Raw genomic sequence first — 16,371 nt, 5'->3', positions numbered from 1 at the left:
TATCAGTATCAGTTATGAGAATCAGTTATCTGCGGGTATCGGGTTCAGTTTTTTTGGGGAACAGTGATTTCTGGGAACAGTGATCAGCAGTAGGGTACAGTTGTTTGGCTACACCCGTGTTTGATCAGTTTGGGTTGAAATGCTGTCTGTTTTTCCTTTCAGGGGTTCAGAGGGTTGCAGAGTTGATCTAGAATAGCCAGTGTCTCCCCTTGCTGAGGCAGGATTTATGGCGGCACAAAATACAGAAGAAGTTGTGGTTATGGCGGCTGCATTGGAGCAGGGAACCGCTCCGCAGAGTGAGGCCGCCATCAGTATGTCATACCCGCCCAGGTCGCCCGTTGTGCACCCGGTTTGGGCTCCCCAATTATATCAGGCTCGTGAGCCCACCACCTTCGAATTGATGGGAATGATAGGTGACCTCCAGAGGTCCGTGGCCGATCTGGCCTATGGAATGTCGGCTTCACCGCCAGCGGCGCCGTATGCCGGGAATTTCATACCACAGGAGCCCCCGCTACTGGGGCGGATTGTGATAGAGCTCAGCTAGCCAGAGGTGGCTTCCGGCTATGGCCACGACATGCCAGCACCAACCCAGACCCTTGATCAGGTTGACACCAGAGGAAAGGACAAGGCAAAGGTAGATGTCGATCCTATTGAACAACTGCTGTGGGCAGTCGAGGCTCTGAAAGTCAGAGGGATGAACAAGCAACAAATGTCTGCGATCGTGACCAAAGCTGTGGATGATGCTTTCCCCACCCCAATCAAAGGCAGTTCAAGCCAGGCAGAAAATCGGGACGGGCCCCGTCATGCCCAGACAATTCTTGTCATTGCCAACCCTGCACCGGGAAAGGTTCAAAAAGCCAAGGCAGCGCCAGCCGATCCTTTCGCCAGCGCATCTGGCAAGAATCCTTAAACTGCAAAGTACCTGCCCCGAGGGCGCAGGGTCTTTCACGACCTCCACATGCCTTTGTCTAGGGCATTGCTAATATTGGCGAAGAATGGGCATCTTAAGCCTTTGGAGCCCTGGCCACTCCCGCAGAATCTCCCCACCACGCACGATGCTACCTTGTACTGCGCGTACCACCAACAGTCCGGTCACAGTACCGATGGATGTTCCCGCCTTCGTCATGAAGTGCAGGATTTGATTGATAACAAGGTTATCCTACCACCCACCTCAGGCAAGCCCGTCACCACTCAGCTGTTGGATTTCGAGGATTCAGATACTGCGAGTATGTAAAGTGGACCGCCTGCGGGCAACATTTGGTGTATTTTGGATGTAGCGTCTGGCACGCATTTTTTTGAGCATCGGTGAAGCCGAGTTTTGTAAATCCTGGCTTGGATGTCGAGTCAGTCTTTTGTTTTGGGTCTGTCTCTTTGTCTTGAGTCAGTCTTTTTTTCTTTTTTTCATTTTTTTTTTTTTTTTTTTTCTTTTTTGCTTAAGGGTCTGTCTGGTTGTATCGAGTCAGTCCCCGTTGTATATAATACTAGGTGATTCTGGGGTTGTTGTCCCGAACGCCATTTTGTTATTATTTGTTTTTGTTTTGAGTCTGTTTCTGCCGAGGGGCCAGTTGCACCAACAGAGCCGATTGAAACAGCTGTTGCTATCTCAAACTTCATGCTTGCTTTCAGCATAAGTGCCAGAGAATTTGATTGGGCTGACAGTACATCTCGCCTGCTCTCCTGCGCGCCAAACTCATTGCATTAACCTAAGTTTTTCAAAAACCTTTTTTGAACACTGCGGTGATAAAAACGAAGAGGAAGGAATCCCTCGGGTTTTGCAAAATTTTGATCATTTTGAGAGAAAGAAAGGCGTACTAAGCCTTTTTATGAATGAAACCATGCTTGTCGGCGTGAGTACTGAGAAGGATCCTGGCCTGATCCAGATTGGTTCCACACTATCTTCGGCGCGAGCGATTCGTCGCTTTCTTAAAAACTTTCAAAAACAAATGTTTTACGCGGCCCTGTGAAGACCTGTGTGGAATCGCTCTTGAGATTGCGCAGCCTAGGATCGCTCTCGGCCTCAAGATTCAACTCACCCGCTCCGAACCTTGGACCCGTTCAGAACATCTAAACGGCCGATTGTCAGAGAAGGCCCGTGTGGCCAATTTTGAAGCAGCCCTCGACCAAGAGACGCAGAAATTGAATCAGAAGGAGTGGATCTCGCCGGAAGAAGCTCGTGGAGCAACCGGGATGGATTCTCCGCAAATCAGTGCAACAGCCGTTCTCTCAGATACAGAGGGGCTTCAATTCAAAAAACCATTTGACATGGACTTGCTACACTTTTTACCCTTTGAGAGGCTCGCTGGGTCGAAAACCCAAAAGGGCGACCCAGGCAAAAGTTAGAGCAAGAGAAAAATACAAAAAAGCAAAAATACAAAAAAGAAGAAAAGAAAAGAAAAGACAAAAGATACAAAAAAGAAAAGAAAAAGAAAAATGCAAGAAAAAAGAAATAGAAGATGAAAAGAAGCTCGCAAGGTCGAAAACCCGCATTGGGCGCCTTGGCAAAAGTGAGAGCCAAAAAAAGTGAAGGTTAAAATACCCGAGTGTACCTTAACCGGAACTACGTAAGGCTTGATTCCCATGTTTGGGATACGTAGGCAACTTCATCATGAAGTCCAGGCCCCAACGCTTTCATAAGCGTCTCAGTCCATGCAATGGTTTCGATTTCATCTCAAAGTCCAGTGGCCGACACCCTTCAAGGTGATTGTGTCCATATATTTGTTGTGACCGTCTTCGTCATCGCTGTGTCCAAGAGCTCGACCACCGCCAATGAAGACTGTCTGCAGATTGCTGCGGCACCATCCCAAACAAGGGGCAACTTTCCGTTGCCACGAGCCGCTGTGAGCCGCCATTCAAACTAGGGGCAACTCTCTGTTGCCTCCCACCCCCCTTCAAACCAGGGGCAATTCTCCATTGCCTCCGATCCGAGGTTGCGCGTCTCGAAGAGTAAGTTCCATGCTTGTTGAGCATCAGCTGTTTGAAAAATAGTTTTTGAAAATTTTTACTGAGGTTGACTATTTTCTCGAAAACTATTTCATTTTCCAAAACTGGACCATTGTCTTGGACCCAAAAAAGGAAAACTTTCAGTGCTTGCTGCCTGACTTGCATGCTTTTCAAATCAAAAATCGAACAAGTACGTTAATCCGACTCTCATTTTGATCAAACCGTTTTAGTAGAAAGCAAAAACGAAAAAAATGGTTAAAATGATGAACTAGGGGCACAGTTGAGCCAGGCGTTCTGTCTTTCCCCCGTCATCGACGTACTTGCCAGAAGAGCGCTCTACCCGCCAGAAGAAATAGCTGTGAGCTAACGGCATCGGGCGTGAACCCACACCTTTCTATTTATCCATCAATCACCCCGGGGAGGGATGAAAAATGAGAGAATGAAGAATAGAGAGGTGTAAGTTGAGAGAAAAGTGAGGAAAAGGGTTTTGAGAAAAAAAATCCGAGCTCGAGAGCCGAGTGATGTGAGAATCACAAATCAGACAGGGTGGGAAACAATGCCTAGAGAAACTGGCTCCCCGTGATCTGAGGTCCCCCGTCTTCGTCAACGCGTCTGTGTGTCGTGTCTCTTTGATTTGACGCTCTCGTCTTTTGTTTTTAGTCTTTCCCGAGCGTATCTCGTTGTGTTTAGGTCGTGCACCTATATTTGAGTCCGTCCCGCTGTGTTCAATTGTAGGCTCGACATCCCGGTCTGAAAAACCCTCATTCGATTTCAAAAATCATTTATGCTCAAGAATGCTGTGCCATTCTCTACATTTGAGCGTGTTTCGACTCCAACCGGTTCCATCTTTGAGGTCCGTCCTGTCAGATTGGGCCGTTTGTTCAGAAGTTTGCCGTGTGCAGAATGAATCAAATGCTGTGTTATGGGCTGTATGCAGATTAATCCCCAGTAGAGCAAGGGCTGTGTGTCCAGAATCAGGCAGTGGGCTGCTTGGGTTATTTTGCTGTTGGCTGTTTAAGTTATCTGATTATTGCAGTGCAAGTGTTCAATTTTCAGACAGCTAATCAATTTCATTTACATTGAGGTGTAACATGATGAGATGCAATGCAATACATGAGATATGTGAATGTAACACTTTTTAAGCAAAAATCTGTTCATTTAACTATCTTTTCAAATGTACAAGTTTTGGAAACAAAAATCTGCCTGCGGCAGTACAAGGTAATCTATCTACCAACAAAAAGAAAAGTACAAGAAAGAAGAAAGATAACAAAAATCCGCATCTCTGTCGAGCACTCCAAGGGCTGTCAGTCCGTCCTAGTCCTCTTCCTGGACGAGGGTCCAGGAGCATCATCAGCATCGTCATCAGAGCCCGAGCCAGAACCGCCTCCGGTCTCCTCCTCCGATGACTCGGACTCCGCCTCTGCCTCCGCCTCTGACTCCTCGTCGTCGTCATCATCCGGGACTGGAGCTCGCGAGCTGCTCCCGACGTGAGTACGCCCTCCCCTGGTACGGGGAAATATCCTGCCCTCCTCATCTCTCCCCCGAGCAGGGACAGAAGGCCTAGCTGGAGCGCCTCCTGCCATAGGAATCTGGAAAGGAGGCTGAAAAAGTACACAAAAAGGGAAATGCATCAGTATACTGTGAACAGTTTAAAGGTGCAGAATGCTGTATATGAGTACAGTGTGAATGCCGTGAGCAGTTTAACAGTGCAGAATGCAGTATATGAGTATAGTGTGAATGCCGTGAGCAGTCTATCGGTGCAGAATGCAGTGTGTGAATACAGTGTATAGATGCCGTGAGCAGTTTATCAGTGTAGGGTACAGTGCAGAATGCAGTGTATGCAGTGTATCAGATGCTGTGAGATCAGTGTATCAGGTGTTGTGCCGTGCGTCAGATTATGTAAAGTAGTGTATAAGTGGTTTGAGGCCAATGTTAGAAGGACATACCGGTATGCTGTAAAGGGCTAGGAGGTCAAAGGTCCGCTGGAGCATCCCCATCATCGAGGCATTCATCGCCAACGACTGACGGGTGTACTCAGAAGAAGCCTGCAAAAGTATCAGATGCATCAATATTCTGTGGAATATCAAGTAAACTGAAATGACTATACAAAAGTGCAGTAGTACATACCGGAGGTAAGTCGGGGACATCAATGAACTCGTGCCCAGCCGGTGGAGGGGCGAAGGGGATCTGATAGGTCGACCCACCATGCCCCTGGAAAGTCAGTACAGCAGGCAGGGCAGGCCAGCCAGCTCCCCGTCCTCCCTGCACTCCGCCCCTACCACGGACCCGGGCCCTCCTCGAAGATCCAGCCCCTGCTCCCGCTCCGGCCCCAGCCGCCGATGCCACCGGCCTGGCCCCCTCTGCTCGACGGCCGCTCAGGGGGCGCATCAGGTACGTCCGCACGTACTCCTGATAGTCTCCAGTGCCTCGAAAGCCGGCCTCCTCCCAGCCGATGGAGTAATCATCCAGCTGCTTAGTAGTGAGCCCCTCGGTCTCCCTCATGTCTGCATGAGGGGGAACCGGGACTATCTGCTCAGGTAACCCTAGGGTCTGGCGTAGAAAACGCTCCCCCAGGTACCAAGCCCGACAGACCGGGCCCTCAAGCAAAATCCGGAAACGCGAGGTCTCCTCCGCACCAGGGAACCGATCCCGGATCGCCGCCGGCATAGGAGCCCACGGCCGCCATGTGATCTGAAAATGACAGACAATTTGTTATCTACTGTTATTGAAATATACAGTTGAAAAGCGAAGCTTAAATGAACTGTAAGTAAAGCATACCTCCGCGGGGGTGATGGTGTCGAAATATCGGCGAAAGAAGCCGAAAGTCTCTCGCGGTCGCCGGGTGCATCTCCCGTCAAAGCGACTCAAAAAGGGGACGGCCAGGGGAGTCTCCGCAACTGGCACGGGGGCAAGCCTAGGAAAGTAGGCGTAAACCCACAACTGCAAAACAGATGTCAGTATGACCGTCAGATAAAGCAGAAATGGCAGAGCCGTGTGTTGTGCAGTGTATTGTTTGCAGTGTACAGTGTGAAAAGTGTACAGCCAGTGTAAAGCAGAATGTATGTGTGTGCCGTGTGTACAGTATACAGCAAGTATAGAGCAGACTACAGTGTGTGCAGTGTACAGAGTACAGAAAGTACGAGACAGAAATGAAAAGGCGGAGAAGAAATGTACCTCCCAAGCCCGCCAATAGCCTCCAAGCAGCTGGCCGCTGCCGCGCGAAGCCGAGCTCATATATCCATAAAGGGTGGCCAGAGCAGCACCGCCCCAATCATAGTGCAGAATATCCCGGACGTCCACCAGTGCGCTGAGAAGACAGAGAGGCACGGTGTTCGCCCGATCGGCGAAGATGGTAGTCCCAAACAGGAACATGAGGAAGCCGCGAGCATACCTCTCCACGTCCTCCGGGGTCATCTACGCCTCCTCCTCCAACACGGGCTGGACTCGAAACTGGACCTCGAACCAGGAGTATCGGACGAAACCTGGGCGAGCTAGGGGTGGCGCCTCCCCCAGTCGATGGACCTGAGCGGCGGTCCACTCATCCATGTCTGTGTCAAAAGGGATCGGATCCCCCCCTACTCCGATGCCTGTGAGCATCGAGAAGTCATAAGGGGTCATCGTCATATCCCCTGCAGCAGAAAAATGAAAAGAATCGGTGGTGTCCCACCACCTCTCCGCCAGAGCGGCGAGGAGAGGTCTGCATGTGGACAATCTGGAGAGCCCTCGGCAGAAGGTGCCGAAGCCCGCTCGGTCTACGATGCGTCGGACTGCGTCAGGAAGCTCATCATACCACTCCTGCGCACCAGTATTCCCATACCCGCGAATGGTATGGGAACCCTCCTGTAAACAGAAGATGACAATTGCAAGACAACATTCAAAATGCAGTTTTGAAAGGACAGATATAACATGTATGCAAGTTTGTCAGGTTCAGGCAAATACCGGGTGCCGGTGTGCTTGCGGTGAAATGCGTGTGCTGTGACAGCGTGTTTGGGTGTTTCAGAACAGATATGGCATGCATGCGGGTTTGACAGATTCAGACAAATACTGGGTGCCAGTGTATATGCGGTAAAATACAGTGAGTGCGGTGTGTTTGAATGATTCAGGGCTAGTGCAGTGTGTGTGCATGTATCAGTCTCAAACAGATATCAGTTGTATGTATGTTTACAGTCAACTACGGTCTACGGCATATCAGTTTTCAGCAGTTAAACAATACAACTAACTATGACAGTTTTTGTATCCTACATTGCGGAAAGTAAAGCGGAAGAAAGAGAGTTACCTCGGAAGTGCCGAATGAAAGGTGGGAGGTAGGCTCACGCAGTAGTAACTCAGGCGCCACATGCCTCTCGAAGCTCCGGAACTGACGCAGGCCGTCGGGGGCAGAACATGGATCGCCGGCCGGTAGGTCGCCGGGTCGAACGGGCGCTCGCTCAGTGGTAAGAGCTTGACCCCGGGATCCATCTCGTGGTCCGGGGGAGTCCCGCCACGTGGAATGTCGTCCGCCATGTAGAGAATGATGTGAAAATGGCCCAGAAAAGGAAAATCGGGTCAGAATACGAGGAGTCAACCGAAAAGTCAACTCCCGAGAGGGTCGAAAATGGCCGGGAAGGCCGGAATGTGAAAAGGCACGGAAATGAAGAGGAAAGTGAGGGGAACAAACCCCGAAAAGGCTAGAACGCCAAACGAGGCACCGAAACGAAAATGTGATCGGTGGAAAACGTCCGAAACGCGAAGGGAATCGCGAATCCGACGACGAAACGAGCGTAGAACGCGAAGAAACGGGCGAAAAACGAGAGAGAAACACTCTAGAGAGAGAGGGCAAGAGTTTTCGGCGGTAGGAAAGTGAGGAATAGGGTTTTGAAACCCTATTTTATAACACCCAATGTGAAAAGTCAAAACTGCCCCGCACCAGCAACTGTTTGCCGGTCGACAATGTTTTGTGCCGGCCGGCACTTTTTTGTGCCGATGAACTTATTTTGATGCCGGTGGCCAGCCGGTGGCATCCCCTTTCGGCCGGTGGGGTTCCCACAGCCTTGTTTAGGCCATTTGAGTTGTTTTTGGTCTTCATAGCTCAAGAACGTGCAAGAAAATGCATCTCCGACGCTCAACCGACCTCCGTTCTGACCGCGGGCCGTGTCTCCAGTGCGTGGCACTCGAATTCGTGCAAGGTGTATCCTTTTGTATCCTTTTAAATTCAAAAGTTGCCCCATGTGTGTTGCACGAGTTCATCACACTACTTCGGTGCATTACATCACGCTGTCCTGCGCCACACATTTGCATTGTTATGCACGTGTTACATGCATTGCAACACGCACCCCTTTGCATTGTCGGGCACATTTCTCATGCATCATCATCGCATTTCCATTCCATGCATTGTCATGCATTCCGGAACACGTGCGTTGTTGCGCATTTAAGTCTTTTTTGTGCATTTCAAACTGTCGCACTGTTTTGTGCATTTCAAATTGTCGCACTGTTTTGTGCATTGTATTTCAATCGCGCTGTTTTGCGCATCGCACTGTTTTGTGCACCACACTTACATTTCGCCACGGTCTGGCGAGACCTTAAACACGCATGGTCTGGCGAGACCTTAAACACGTACGGTCTAGGAGACCTTAAATCCTTGGGAGGTGCGAAACCTCCGATGCATTGATGTGCACGTTTTGTTTATTTGGCATATAAGTCCATTTGCATCAACTTACATTCCATACGGCATGCGTGCCTCATTCTTGCATTGTCATGCATATTGCTAAATATTGTACCTGTTAAGTTTGTTTTCTTTTCAGGAACGGTATTGTATGTACGGTTCATTTGAGGCTGGAGCGACCAGACGAACCGGACAAGTAGTTTGCGGTCTGGCGAGACCTTAAACACGCACGGTCTAGGAGACCTTAAATCCTCTAAAGGTGCAATTCCTTTAGTGTTTGTCGTGCCCGAACGACTTTTGGTGGTCTGGTAAAGCCACCTGCCTATGTTTGCGATGAGTTCCTAGAAGACCAACTGGGACGGTGGAAACTAGAGTTCGAACGGCTTATGCCTAGAACGCAAAGGTTCGGGAGTTCCGAGACTAAAGTCTGGTTTAAATACCTAGGGGTTTACCCTCGGCTTGAAATCTGTATGGAAGCCCCATAGGTTGAGGCGGCATGTCTACGCCTCAATTCTGGATACTGAACCAACCTAGTATATCGCCCTGTTGGTAAGATAGGGAAAGTTGCAATCATAGTCATTGCATCATAGTGCATTGTCATGCATTTCCATTGTAGCTTGCATGCATCCATTGCATTGTCCCCAGTAGGTCGCATTGCACTGCATTGTCATGCATTTTTTGTAAATATCCACTCCATTGCATATTTGTAGATATTGCATTGTAGATTGCATGCATCCATTGCATCGCCTTCCGCCTATGGCTTGCGCCTTTCCAGGTTGAGCTTGGTTTGGTATGTGTCCTTACTTTTCATGTTAAAACACAGTTCTGCATGTGTATCGCGCCGATTCCACGCTGATATGTTGGTTGAGGGTTGCGGCACCTTTTTTGTGTTACACATGGCTCGTATGTGTACATGCCTTTCCTAGGCAAGATTTGATTTGGCTTGCGTGCCATATCCATTGTATCCATATCCACTCCATTGCATATTTGTATATATTGCATTGTAGATTGCATGCATTCATTGCATCACCTTCCGCCCATGGCTTGCGCCTTTCCATGTTGAGCTTGGTCTGGTATGTGCCCTTACTTTTCATGTTAAAACACAGTTCTGCATGTGTATCGCGCCGATTCCACGCTGATATGTTGGTTGAGGGTTGCGGCACCTTTTCTGTGTTACACATGGCTTGTATGCGTACATGCCTTTCCTAGGCAAGATTTGGTTTGGCCTGCGTGCCATATTCATGTATTACATTGTAGTGTAATTTTTGCATCCGGCATTAGGATCGTAGTCCTTTCTCCAGCGAGTTGTTTCCCCACTTATGTCAATTCCACCCAATACTTGTTCTTGCGTCTGTCTACAATACTCATAGTTTAGTTGACCGTTCTATGGTAGACAGACTTGTTATCTCCATCAATCTATTTGACATAGGTGTGTTTTCGAACCGCTCGTGATTGGATCACGATTCAAATGCTTTGCATGTAGCTTGCATTGTTTCAATTACATTGCATCTTCATTTGCATTGTTTATACATTGTTTTGTATATATTGCATTTCGTTTTGCATCCACATTTGCATTGTCATGCATGTTGCTAACCATATTGTACCTGTTAAGTTTGTTTTCTTTTCAGGCACGATATTGTATGTACGGTTCATTTGAAGCTGGTGCAACCAGACGAGCCGCACAGGTATTGTATCCTCCGAGTGAGACGTATTGAGAATTCCATAATTCTCTTACATCCTTTCTGCATTGTAGTGTAGTTTGGTATGCTAGCTTAAAACTGTCGCATGTTTGCTTCGTTACAGCTTTCTTTGCATGATCATAAGTTATACTCGGCTTCGTGCATTGTCTTGCATTTTGCCCCTGCCTTCGGGCGCATACCTTGATTGTCTTGCATGTTTGTCTAAGTCTTCGGCCTTGTCAAAAATGGGTCGTCTCTGGGCTTTGACATTCACTCCCGTCATTGTTATGACTTTCGAGTTCTGTCAAAGAGGGGCAACTGTAGACACCCCATTTTTGACCGTCCTCAAGACTTGGACGTCACCGTTTAAACACACGGTGATCTTCCATGTTTGTGTTCGTTTGGAGTTCCCAGAGGTCTCGGCTCGCGCGCCTTGCCTCAGGATCCCCGAACTCGACCGTTTAGTGTCCGATTTCACACCGAACACTTGTGTTTTGCCTTGGAGAGGCAGGGTAGGGCTTGTAGACCATCCCCACCCACCACCGGCAGTGGCTAGAGGCCACCGGTTGGTTTTTGCTGCCACCGGCAATGTATATTGCCGGCCGGCACTATTTGTTGCCGGTCAGCACTATTTAGTGCCGACCGGCACTCTTTTTGGCCAAGATGGCATTTTTGGCCGGCCGATTGCTGTTCATCTGCTTTTGCAGATATTTTTAGACAGCTGTCTTGCTTTTGCTCCCCTCCATACACGTGTATGGAGGGATCTCCCTCTTGTAAAGCTTGTCTTGTAAGCTTTACAAGACATATAGAGAGAGGCTCTCTCTTGGACAAAAAGGAAGAGGACTTAGGTTAGAGAGTTTAGATATTTTGAGAGCAAAAACAGCCATTGTTGAGCTCTTGTTCTAGGGTTTGAGTTACATACATTTTCTATCTCTCTTTCCCTCTCTTTTGTTCACTAGGTGCTTTGTGTCTTACTATTGCACACAAACACCTAGTGTTTCACCTTCCTCTTGGAGCTGAGGTTCTAAAGGGTTTGTTTTGAAGTTTTGGTGTTAGATTCAAGCTAAAGGAGGCCATTGGAGCACCACTTGTAAAGGTGTCATCAAGGGTGAGAATCTAGTCCCATTTTTCCCCATTTTTGCATTGATTTTATACCTATCTTAGAGCTGTTTTTGTGCTTATTGTATAACATAAAAAAGTTCTATTTTTAGGCCCTCTTTATTGTTTATTAAGAGTGTTTTGTTGTTTGAGGGTTGTTGACCACCCTTAGGCCTTGAAAGGCCTCATTTTGGACCATTTTGTGCTAGCTCCGGGATTTTGGTGTTGGGGTCTCTTCACCACTGAAATCTTGAGGGATTTCAGTGGTGAAGATGATGCCTTGAAGTCCCAAGAAGGAGAGGGCCACCCCCTCTCCTTGTTGTCCTTGAAAAGGACATATTTTGGCCTCTTAAGGAAGCCTATGCTTGAGTGTGTGTTGAGCATGTTTGGTCTGTTTTTCATGCTTATATATCCATAATATAACATGATTTTAAGTTGGTTTTGGAACTCCATGCATGCTTAGCATAGTTGCCATGTAATGCCTTGTTTATGCCTTAACATGTCTTAGGTTGTTAGCCTTAGTTGGAGCATGTTTTAGGCTTAGTCTTGTGAAGATTTTGTGCTTATCTTGACATGTTTTAGGTCTGTCCCTAAGTGTTTGGGTTGATTTTGGCATCCTTGATATAGCTCCTTTGTATTTGGGCTTGTTGGCCTTGAGTATGTGCATGTGTAGCATGACATCTTTGCATTATTTTGATGATTTAGGATCATCCTACATGCCATTTCAGTCCCATTTCCATGCTTGTTGGATTGCCTTGCATGTCTCTTTAATGCCTCATAAGCTTGTGTAGCAATGCTCCATGTTTTGGTGCTTATTCATGCTTTTGTTTTGAGTCATTTGAATGCCATTTAAGTGATCCTTGAGGTTTGTTTTAGCATGATTTCAGAGCTTATGTTGCATGCTTTTAGTCCATGAATGTCTCTTTCAAGTGTGCTTGAATGTTGCTTGCTTTGTGCCTAAGTGTTGGGTCTTAACATGTGTGTGTGTGCATGTGTGCTTAGCATCCATTTTGGGCATTAATGGCTACTGTTTTAGGCCTATTTAGAGTTGCCTAATTCATGTATAAGACCATCTTGCCATCCATTTGCATTGCCATATGTATGCTTGCATGATTGCATAAGTTCATTGCCATGCCATGTTGCATCCTTAGCTTGTATGCCTAGGTTGCATTGCATCTTGCATGCATTCCTTGTCCCTTGATTTGGGTGATAGGGATTGGGAGTTTTGTTTGATTGGTTTGCATACATTTGAAATCAAAGTTGCATACTTGGTTCTTTGGGCCATCGTGCATGGAAATGCGTGATTGGTGGTCCAAGAATCGAGGCACATGCCCCTTTGAGTCATTATCATGATAAGGGACATGATTATTGCATACATGCCTTGAATTGTGCTGCCATGCTTTGCCTTGCCCTCTGTTGCTGTCATTTGCAGGTTCTGCAGGAATACTCTGCCGACCGGCAGTGTAAGGTGCCGACCGGCAACAATTTCTTTGCCGACAGCTTCAATTTTGTGCCGATGGCCATACCACACTGCCGGTGGCAATTTCATTCAACCGGTGGTGATCCTCTCTGTCCAAGGGAGCAGTCCTGAGGTTTTGACAACCTCCAGAGAAGTGAAGGAAGGAAAACAGAGGCAGCTTGCGCATGGCGGCGCGCTTCTCGAGGCGTTTTACTGTTTTTCTTAGTCTATTTAATTTGTTAATTAAATTAGGCAATTTGTAATATTAATTAGCTTGCGTAGTTAATTAATTTGTAATATTTATTCGGTCCCTCCGAGCGAGGGCAAATCTGTAATAAGTGTGTGTGGGTGGTGTGTATGTCTTCCAACCTCACTTCTTTCCTCCCTTTTACTTACCTGCTTTAATGGTTAGTATTAGGACACGTTTAATTTAGCATACCTTATGCTACGCATGTGTGCATCCATGCATTTGTATTACATGCATTAGGCTCGGTACATCACGCTAACCGCATTTGTACTTCAAATTCTAAACTGAATATGTGATAGTTGTGCATTCTCACATGCCATGTTTAGGATAGCCGAGCCTATTCTAGCAACACTTTGTATGCGATGCATTAGGCACTTAACATGGACTTGGATCATGCATGTTTGCTAACAAGTTCTTTGTTTTGGCACGGAGTACGATGTAAGTATTTCCGCTTTAGCATGTCGCATGAGTGTGAATGTTGCCATGACAGCATGCTTAACATGTGGCTAGATGCTTATGTGTTAAACTGTTTTGGATGCCTGTGGGTGAAGGTTGGATTGTTTGAGTTGGAAGAACTCATTAAAATCCGTGTTTTAACCTACCTGCGGGTAGCAAATCCAAAGCATTTTTAAAACAAACGGATATGCAATGTTTATTCCAAATTAGGCAATCTAGTGTATACTTGTTTGCTGCGCGCATAACATAGTAATTCTAGGCTAATAAATGGAATAAGAACACATAAACGTTTTCAAAATCGGATATCATGGTTAGTAGAGGCCGGTCTTCGGACCGGGCGAAAGGGGGTGCTCATAGTTGACCTTCCCCGATCGTACCCAAGCTTCCGAGCCGAGACAAACTCCGGTGATGACGGACATGTGGCCTTCGGCACCGAGTCAGGGTTTCCTAAATTTCCCCATTTTAAAAATATTTAGGTGGCGACTCTGTATCTGGCAAAGCAGTCCATGTTTGGCACTACTTTTTCAAAAATCTGTTTCTCAAAACGATTTGCCAGATTTGGACTCTTGGGTTCAGATTAAAAACCGTGACACAAATCGAGAGTCCGAACTGTAGCATGAGGTCCCCCCGCGGACTTGTTACAGCTCACCTTGTGTGTTGTTGCATACTTGACCTATCGCATGTGTTGCATGCTTGAATCACATTGCATTTAGCATGTTTTCTTCCTTTTGTCTTGGTTGCTTAACATGTTACGTGTCTTGCATATTTGCATGTTCGCATTGCATATTGCATGCTTGTTAGCTTGCACATGTTGTTACATGCCTTGCATGTTTGTTTGTTTAGGTTGTGTTCTTAGTACACGTTACTTGCTTTCATGCTCATGATTGCATACTTAGCTCACATGTCTAGGTTGCATTGCATTGAGCATGCATGCCTTGTCTCTTGATCAAGTGATAGAGGTTGGGCCTTATGTGTTTATTTGGTTTGCATTTCATTTGACATTAAAATACATAACTTGGCCTCTTTGGCCATCACGCATTGAAATACGCGATTGGTGGCCCGAGGGTCGAGGACCATCCTCCTTTGAGTCATGACCATATTGAATAGCCTAAGACCATGAAGCATTATAACAGCTCCTATAAAAATTTATATCAAGAGAGTGGAAAACATTTGCATGCCAATGAATCTGATTAACAATTTGACTAAGTTATGTGAGACTCTGCACATTAGGTCACTCAAGAGTGCCAATTAGAAAAGAGCATCCTCTGTAAACCCTGCCACTGACGGATTTTGTGTCACTTTACAATGCAATCTGAAGCCTGGAAGGAAGAACTACATTAGATAGCTAACTATAAACTTACGGTTTAAAATTTTGTTTTTGAAATAAAAAATAAGTTTGGTTACATATAGCCTGATAGCTGGATTGTGTATCAACTACCACGTTGGTGTGGTTTTCTCGAGTATCCTGGTATCCTGATTGTTAAAAAATTCAATAGAAATTTTGATAATATCTAAGCTATGATTTCTGGCATATGGAATCATCAAAACAATCCCACCTCAATACCATTTTTCATGATGAGAATGCTATTAAAGCAACAACCAATGGTCAGCAGTCATTGTAGAAACAAAATAATGATACTCATAGTCCTAATCATAGTGGAATACTTACAAGTTCAAGCTGTCGAACACTATGAATTTCTCTTGGCAGAGTAACTTTTTTGTTTGTATCCTGTTGACATGATCTCATTAATAATTCTAAACAAAACTAACATAAGTTGTTACTGATAGTGGGAATCAATCACAGAAAAACAACCGAGATTCTAATACCAGAATTAAACAAGACAACAATGAAATGAAGAAGAAAAAAAAATGAAAATAATTTCAGAACTATATGACTAACCTCTCTCTTTGTTTCTAGTTCAGCAAGTTTGATGTAAATCTCCACCATTTGTTTCATCTATATATTGATTTTTAGGATGAACTACAGTCTACTGCTTAAATTAATTAGCTTAATTGTTTATATATCTCAATAAATTAATTTTTATACAATCAAATATTTTAGATTCAACAAACACACTAAAATTTTAGATTCAACAAAATAATTTCTTTTATACGATGAGAACCTAAAACTAATTTTTTAGGTCCTCAATCAAAACTCTATTTTTTCAATTGAAATCCCCAAATCAAAAACTTCTTTTTTTTCAAATCTCCAAATCTTAACCCTAGAACAAATAGGTTCCAAACCTGGTTGAGAGGAGAGTGTTTTCTTCTTTGCTGAGACTGTGAGTACGTTTCTTTCGTCTCTCTCTCCGTCGTTCCCCTTCCGGCCGACTTCTTCCCTCTATGTCGTTTCTTCTATCTGCTTCAGAGAGCTCTCTCTCTCTCTCTCTCAACAAAACGCTTCATTTTATTTTTCTTTTCAGGAGTGAAATACAAAATAATTTTTGTCACCAATCACCAACTTTAGGCGCGTTCAATATTCCAATGGCGCCAACATATTTGGCTTCTTTTTGTGGTAAAAATAATTTTCTTACTAAATTAAAATTTTAATCTAAAAAAATTAACTGCTTTTAATTTTTATGACAAAATTAAAAGTTATATCTGACTTGATTTCCTAAAAACTTTTTTTTTTTTTGAATTATCGTTTATGTTTAGTGAATTTTTTTTTTATATTTTCGTCAATATTTTATACTTTTTAGTTGCACCTAATCTAAATGCATCTTAAAAAAAAATTTAAAAAATTGACTAAAATATCATAAAAATTCATTACGAACAAATGAAAATTTGAATAAAAATCTCTGTACATTTTTGTTTGGATTTTTGTTTGCTTTTAATGAATTTTTTTCATATT

General features: G+C 45.3%; 1 protein-coding gene across 2 annotated transcripts; it reads right to left on the bottom strand.

The window, feature by feature from the left end:
• Positions 1-4,075: 4,075 nt before the first annotated feature.
• Positions 4,076-15,929, bottom strand: LOC114321207 (protein MAIN-LIKE 2). Of its 2 annotated transcripts, XM_082884325.1 has the most exons (7): positions 15,765-15,929; positions 15,190-15,249; positions 6,115-6,780; positions 5,719-5,880; positions 5,068-5,631; positions 4,887-4,985; positions 4,076-4,541 (listed from the first exon to the last, which is right to left on the bottom strand). In XM_082884325.1, the coding sequence occupies exons 3-7, from the start codon at positions 6,352-6,354 to the stop codon at positions 4,245-4,247; spliced, it is 1,362 nt and encodes a 453-aa protein (XP_082740451.1). In that variant the 5' UTR covers positions 6,355-6,780; positions 15,190-15,249; positions 15,765-15,929; the 3' UTR covers positions 4,076-4,244. The 2 variants fall into 2 exon arrangements, with proteins under 2 accessions (XP_082740451.1, XP_082740452.1); XM_082884326.1 differs by lacking the exon at positions 15,190-15,249 and having other exon boundaries at positions 15,765-15,909.
• Between the last annotated feature and the right edge of the window lie 442 nt (positions 15,930-16,371).

This window comes from Camellia sinensis, chromosome 8 (assembly GCF_055761805.1).
Source record: "Camellia sinensis isolate YWXY chromosome 8, ASM5576180v1, whole genome shotgun sequence".
Classification (NCBI taxonomy): Eukaryota; Viridiplantae; Streptophyta; class Magnoliopsida; order Ericales; family Theaceae; genus Camellia; species Camellia sinensis.
Note: the sequence above shows the minus strand (reverse complement) of the source record. Positions and strands in the feature narration are given on the sequence as shown.